The sequence below is a fragment of the Dipteris shenzhenensis genome, chromosome 3, assembly GCF_047967505.1.
Source record: "Dipteris shenzhenensis isolate YYH24624 ecotype China chromosome 3, Dip_SZ_1.0, whole genome shotgun sequence".
In the NCBI taxonomy this organism is placed as follows: Eukaryota; Viridiplantae; Streptophyta; class Polypodiopsida; order Gleicheniales; family Dipteridaceae; genus Dipteris; species Dipteris shenzhenensis.
In genome coordinates this window covers 33,859,075-33,866,636 of record NC_141598.1, presented here as the reverse complement: position 1 = coordinate 33,866,636, position 7,562 = coordinate 33,859,075, and the positions used below count along the sequence as shown (strand labels likewise).

The 7,562-nt window shown below is 43.4% G+C and overlaps 1 protein-coding gene across 1 annotated transcript; it reads left to right on the top strand.

Annotated features, from left to right (window-relative positions):
• The first annotated feature begins 3,872 nt into the window (after positions 1-3,872).
• On the top strand, positions 3,873-6,752 carry LOC147903690 (pentatricopeptide repeat-containing protein At5g27110-like). Its single transcript, XM_087400600.1, has one exon. It carries the CDS (start codon positions 3,894-3,896, stop codon positions 6,648-6,650), a length of 2,757 nt encoding a protein of 918 aa, XP_087256726.1. The 5' UTR covers positions 3,873-3,893; the 3' UTR covers positions 6,651-6,752.
• Positions 6,753-7,562: the final 810 nt, after the last annotated feature.

Below are 7,562 nucleotides of genomic sequence, written 5' to 3'. Positions count from 1 at the left end.
TGTAATCTATGCATAGATGCATAGTACCATCCTTTTTCTTTACCAATAATACTGGTGAATACCAAGGTACATTTTGAGGGAGCTGGCTTCACAAGATACAATTTGATGATCCTTGTTTGGACTTGTTCGAATTCATTAAAGTGTTCGGCCTTGGCTTTTCTGTGATTTCCTCCTTCAGCTTTCTTGTAGCATCTTGTACTATTATTCAACTTTGGAGGTTCAAATTTGGGGAGCTCAACTGTCATTATGGCATGTAGAATGGCTAAGTCATTATCAAAGATTTGATCTTCAATTTTAGCATTCTCAGCCTTAGTTTCAAGGTTGCAAGGAAAATCTGAGTCATCATTGGTATGGGTACCTTCTTCAGGTTGATCATCCCACTCGAGGTTGCCAAGCATGCAGTTATTATATTTTTTCCAGGAAGGATGCCAGTTGCAGCAGATGTTGGAAATTGGCTGACACGCACTTTGGGGCGCTGTTTTGTTCGCAAAGTGCATTATGTAACTAGGGGCTTTTTTGAAGTGATTATGGTGGATTGATCTTTCTCTCTTCAAACAAATATTCATAAAATGAGTTTTTTCCAAAAATTGTAAAGCAAAAAGATTATCTAAGAAAGAACAATGCGATATCCACTTCCTTGCTATTCGTTTGAGGTCTTGAAGTTCAGCTGTGGAGTCGACCCACTCTATAGTTTGAAGCACATTCCTCGCCTCCTCTCCAACATAATTCAACAAAGCTCATAACTATTTGCTTCTCGAGAACCTCTAAGGGTTGAGCTGTAATGAAACAAGGCAATTACGGGCTCTCCCAAGCTAGGTGACTTCCTTTTGAGGGTGGATGATAGCTACAATAAGTCATTTCCTCCTGACGTTATTTCAAGCAACCATGTTGATTTTCTTCTGTATGATACCATACAGCTCGAAAAGAGTGCTCACAGGCAGAAAAAATGTCTACCATAGGTCGTTTTTTACAGTGTGCAACCATATGGGAAGCAAACAGGTTGCCAAATAGGCTCCAAAAGGTGGCCAATGGAGTACATAGCGTTGCTTTTGCTTGAATTTAGCCCCTTGGGAGCAACCTACTTTTGAGCGCATGGGGCAATAAAGAGAATATTTTACAAGTCATTTTTGCTTCCTAAAGCTGGGCGATGACTTCCACAAACCGGGTGTTGTTGCTAGAGGTAGTTTTTTATTACTAGAGGCTGATTCCAAAAAGCTGTGGGCTAAGGGCTAGCAAACTGAAGGGGCACAGCCAAAAATGTGGGTTGGAACTTGAAAACCGAGCTGTTGTAGTGCAATGATGAGCTGGAAGTAGAAGCGCTTTTGCCTATGGGAGATGAAAGTAGCAAGCCAAGGATGAGCGGTAGGTTGTGAGAGGGCTAAAAGGGCTAGCAAACTGAAGGCACATAGCCAAAAATGTGGGTTGGAACGTGAAAATGGAGCTGTTGTAGTCAGGGATGTTTTTATCAAAGCTATGCTTATATCTTAATATAAAATCTTGGCAAAAGTTTTCAAGCTCATTTTTTTAAGTTTCACAATATTGGTAGAATGTAGTACTTTTTTATATATTTTCTTTTGAATTTTGAAGGAAAAATGTAAATCCTATAGCGAAACTTTAATTTATTTTGGCATAAAACATTTATTTTTATTAGGGCATACAAACTTTAAACACCAATATAAAATTTTAGCTTCTTAACGAAACTAACTTGAAAAAAACATCCATGGTTGTAGTGTAATGATGAGCTGGAAGTAGAAGCGCTTTTGCCTATGGGAGGTGAAAGTAGCAAGCCAAGGATGAGCGGTAGGTTGTGAGAGGTAGCAGGCAACGAGACCGTAGAGCTATGATACCAGTGTAAGACAAAAAATTTAGAGGGCTCCCGTTCTAGCCCTCTCATGGGTTCTTACTCGAGCTCTATTTCTAGAACCCACCCCTAAGCCCAATGCTTACCATTTGGGTTCTCTTTACATGGTGCCATGTGCCCTTAAATGGATCTTTTTAACTAAGGCCCTCTCACGAGACTTCCATTTGCACCCTTTGATTAATGCCTAGGCCTAGGAATTCCCCTAGAACCTAGCCCTTTTAATCCCATTAATGCATGCCCCTCTGGTTTTCACACTTATACCATGGTCTTGGTACATAATACATTGCTTCAAGATCTTATAGGCTTGAGCCCATTTGAGTCGCTATTTGGTCAACCACTCAGCCTTCCCTATAGAGAATTGACATATAACATATCAAGAATCATGATGTAGTACTGTGGGCCACTTTGGTGTTCATGAGATAGAATGCAATAGAGCCTTGTAGAAAAGTACAGGCTCGTAGAAAATGAGCTTATGACAATAGGCTCAGAATCATCCAATATCATGTAATTGATTTAGTCATGGTCGTTCTCCTCTCTGAAAAAAGGACAGACAAAAACATTATTGCCAAAATGGATCGGACCATATCAAGTAGGATGTTTTTTGCTACCTTTTGGTAGAGGTGTTCCCCAGTGAGAAGAACCAGTTCACATTGAACGCATTAAGTCTTTCTTGCTTGGGCTATTCCCATTAAATGACGATTGGATGTCACTGGCCCACGAACACACTGAATCTCTTGAAGACCACAAACATAGTTCATTACCTTTTTGCTTAAGTTTTGATGGTGGGAAACTTCTCACTCAAAGTGCAACTGATGACTTTGATAGAACAAGGGGTACTCCCTTTTTCTGAAGAGACTATGTGACAAAGGGAGACTACCCTTAAAGCCTAGGCACAAGGTATTTTGAGAAAATCAAAGCATCCGACGAAACTAAGAGAAACTCGAAATATTTCTATTACCAGTTCCTTAAAGCGGTTACATACGGCCCCGTGCTTTGGTGGGCATGGGTAGTTTGTGAATTACACACTAATCGGACAAGATAAAAACGAAAAAGTGCTCCATCTATCACACAAGCACGTGAACACGCCAAACATGGCAAACATGCATCCATTTCTATTCCAAATGGATTGTTCGCCTACTTCCTCTGAGTAAGGATAGAAGCACAAGGCTGAGAGATTTCTGATTGGATGTTGCATGTTCGATTCCTCTTGTCAGAGGATGGGCAGGTGCCTGCCTAAGACAATGGGCACGCTTTTTTTCCCCGTGACGTCACACGGACACAACGTACATGGATGCCCCTTCGTCAACTTGGGCAGCGCTCGGTGTGTAAACATAGTGCTAAAAATGAGTAGGCCAACAAACTTTGATGGTCGGCCCAATTGCCGTCCCACTGCAGCGCAACGCTTTCCACTTCGACATTATCGAGGCCCGGACATCGCGAAGTGTTGTCCGGCCCTTGGATGGCCACCGGAATCTAGAAGATTCCTTGCCGGTAAATACTATCTTCCTTGCACTGATTGTCTTCCATGGAGCCATGGTGTCTCCTGGAGCTACCCCAACCTTGACACTAGCAGAGGTTTATCTCTCTCACGATGATGGCCTCAGAATGCCTCCTCGCTATCATCTCCCGTCCACAGGTCTTGCTTGCGGGGCTGAATTTGTTGCAAGCCAGGTTTCTCATCCTCAAAACGGTGCTCAGCTGCACATGGTGCACGATTTTTCGGCTGACCCTTTTCAAACTGCCTCTGAAAGTTTCAGGGCAGGTTGCTACTTTGCTATTTTTGGGCACAGATGTTGTTCGTTTCTTCATCAAATTTCAGTCTCGAGCACTGCAATATTGGTGGTCATGCTTGCAGATAGCGAGCCGAGGTTATGTACAGAGCTTTTGTGGCAGGAGGAAGTCAAGGATGCTTTCCAAGGGCGGAATAACAGAAAGAACAAAGTAAGCGACCGATGGTTTTGGACACATAAACACACAAACTACAGGTTTTACGTAGGTCGATCTGCAGAAAAACCCAGGCTCCTTCATAGACATGCTTCAGAGAAAAGAGGCTCAGAGGTGGGCAAGCGATGGCGTTAACGGGGCCAAACTGCGTGCCAAACAAGAGCAGGCGTGCTTTAAGCCTGCAAACCCTGGCTTCACGGATCCGTTATGGCTGGAGCACATGTACAAGGCCAGCTTTAGGTCTGTAGTACAAGTTGGGGTACAACAGCGACATGACTGCAGTGGATGGGAGATGCTGATGAGTTTAGAGGAGTTACTCAGTAATTTGGACCAGATGACTGAGGTGCCTTCGGTTGAGGACTTTATCTGCATCATGCAGAAGTGCAGGAGAAAGAAAGATCTAGCGTATGCCAAGCGAGTCCATGTCCATATTTGCAATAATGAGTTGGAAGCTCATAGGGCTATTGGAAATTATATTGTGCCAATGTTTGTGGAATGTGGAAGCGTGCCTGATGCTCAGGACGTCTTCAACAGGTTGGTTTATGCGAATGAGCATTCATGGACTTCCATGATTTTAGGATACATTCACTGTGGGGAAACACAGCATGCTCTCAGTCTGTATCAGAAAATGCAAGAGGATGATGTACATCCTAGCAGGTATACACTTATGGCCCTACTAAAAGCTTGTGCCAGGCTGAAAGATGTGGAAAGAGGCCGAGAAATTCATGTTGAGATTGCGCGAAAGGGGTTTGAAATAGAGCTTTTTGTTGGTAGCAATTTGGTTGACATGTATGCCAAATGTAGGTCAGTCGCTAAAGCACGAGAAGTCTTTGATAAGCTGCCAGTTCGAGATGTTGTGTCATGGGCCTCACTAATTGCAGGATATGCAGAACATGGACCTGGTCAGGAAGCTCTGAAATGTTTTGAGCAGATGCAATTGGAGGGCATCTTTCCGGACGCTGTCGTGTTTGTTTATATCTTGAAAGCTTGCAGCAACATAGGGGCCATAAGTGAAGGAAGACATACACACAGTGAGATCACACATAAGGGATTTGAAATAGACCGTTTTGTTGGCAACACTTTGGTCGATATGTATGCCAAATGTGGCTCACTTTCAGAGGCACAGGAAGTCTTTGACAAGCTGCCAGTTCGAGATGTTATATCATGGACTGCATTAATTGCAGGATATGCTGAACATGGGCATGAACGGGACGCATTGCAACGTTATGAACAGATGCAATTGCAAGGCTTCTCTTTGAATGCTGCTACTTTTGTATGCATTTTGAAAGCTTGTGCCGGCATAGGAGCCATAGGCAAGGGGCGAGAAATACATGCTGAGATTACCCAAAAGGGATTTGAACAAGATCATTTTGTTGGCAACACTTTGGTGGATCTGTATGCCAAGTGTGGCTCACTTTCGGAGGCATGGGAAGTCTTCGACAAGCTGCGAGTTCGAGATGTTGTGTCATGGGCCACACTAATTGCAGGATATGCTGAATACGGACCTGGTCAGGAAGCATTGGAATGTTTCCAACAAATGCAACTGGAGGGTATCTCTCCAGATGCTATCACATACATTTACGCTTTGAAAGCTTGTGGCAGCATAGGAGCCCTGGGCAAGGGGCAAGCACTACACAAGGAGTTCACACAAAAAGGATTTGAAATAGATATTCTTGTTGGCAGCACTTTGGTCGATATGTATGCCAAATGTGGCTCACTTTCAGAGGCACGGGAAGTCTTTGACCAGCTGCCAGTTCGAGATGTTGTGTTGTGGGACACTCTAATTGCAGGATACGCTGAACATGGGCATGGTCAGGATGCACTGATGTGTTTTGACCAGATGCAACTGGAAGGCATCCCTCCAGATGTTGCCACATTCATTTGCCTCTTGAAAGCTTGTGGCAGCATAGGGGCCCTAGAGAAGGGACGGAAAGTACATGCTCTCATCACCCAAAAGAGATTTGAAAGAGAAATTCTTGTCGGCAGCAGTTTGGTAGACATGTATGCCAAATGTGGTGCACTGTCGGAGGCCTGGGAAGCCTTTACCAAGCTGCCTGTTCAAGATGTTGTGTCATGGACTGCACTTATTGCAGGATTTGCTGAACATGGATCAGGTCAGGAAGCGCTGCATTGTTTCGAACAGATGCAAGTAGAGGGTGCTTGTCCAAATATTGTTACTTATTCTTGCACCTTAAAAGCTTGTGGCAGCATAGGAGCCTTGGGCAAGGGCCGAGAAATACACAGTGAGATTGCCCGAAGAGGATTTGAAAGTGATCCTTTTCTCAGCGATGCTTTGGTCGACATGTATGCCAAATGTGGCTCACTTTCAGAGGCAGGGGAAGTATTTGATGATCTGCCAGTTCAAGACGCTTTGTCATGGAGTGCAATGATAAAGGGATATGGCATGATTAATGAGGGTGACATAGCTGTACAGTTTTTCGAGGACATGCAAGAAGAGGGTGTTAAGCCAGATGCTATTACATTCACGTGTCTTTTGACTGCATGCAGCCACACCAACCTGTTATTCAAGGGCCAGGAGTATTTCAAGGCGATGAGAGAAGAATATGGTATTGCACCAACAATAGATCACTATACTTGTATGGTTGATCTTCTGGCTCGATCAGGACATTTGCATGAGGCAGACAGATTACTTGAAACCATGCAGTGTCCTCTGTCTGAAGGAATGTTGACAGCTTTGCTAAGTGCCTGCAAAACATATGGGGAAGAAGCAGTAGGACTGAAATGCTTTAAGCAACTCGTCCAAATGAATCCAGGATCTGCTGCTTCGTATGCGCTCATGGAAAATATCTATGCAAGTGCTGGCAGGTGGAATGATGCATGTTAAAATTGGTGCTGCGGAAGCAGGCAGGGGCAATGCAATTGCTTTAATAGAGTTGAAGGTGCATGATTTGTGTCATATAACAGTTAAAGGAAGGTTTAAGAGGAAGGAATCCGTGCATGGTGTGCCTTATGTGAAAGACTAGAAACCAAATAGTGCCCTTTTTTTGTCATTTCTAGAACCATGCTTACATTCTTAGCACATGGGAGGAAATAGGATAATCCTATTTCATGCTATCCAAATGAGTTTTTAATCCAATTCCAATGCCGGTTATCCCAAGGTTTTAGTAGTTGGGAGAAGACACATGGTGTCGTTTCATCCTAGAAACAAGGTACCCCTTTCTGGGTCCAAGGTCTAAGACTTGAGAAAGTCATAGTATACCATCCTAGGCCACTTGAGAAATTGGATTCCCATGAGTGCGCTGGGCATTTAATCTTTTACTTGAGTGCGCTGGGCATTTAATCTTTTACTTGAAACATGTGGCTACATACCAAATTACATTTTCATTATTTATTCAAACGCTGTATATTTTATACACATTTGTTTCGTTTTACACGACTTTAGCCACCATGGTCACCATTTTTAGGTTAAGAGAGCTCTTGGTTCTTTAATGGCAGTTTGGCTAGTACGTGTGGTGGATCTCTCAAGGAGGGATTTGTGCTAAAGAGACTCAAGGTTTGCAGACTCATTGGTTATACAGAGACCAAGGCTAACTCAAACTCCCTCAGATCATTCTGTCACCATACACAACAAATTGCAAGCATTGGTTTCACACTATTATCATTGGGGATTGAGCCCTTGGAGATAATGGGGAAGGTGCAAAGTCTGGAAGTAGATTGGACTTATTTGAACACCGTAAATGTCTAATAATTGCACTTTAGTGAAGGAGCCAGAGAATAACATCTCGGTGTGACTCTT

What these genes read in the sequence shown, in the direction of transcription:
- LOC147903690 (XM_087400600.1), top strand. Translation starts at nt 3,894, where the DNA reads ATGCTTCAGAGAAAAGAGGCTCAGAGGTGGGCAAGCGATGGCGTTAAC.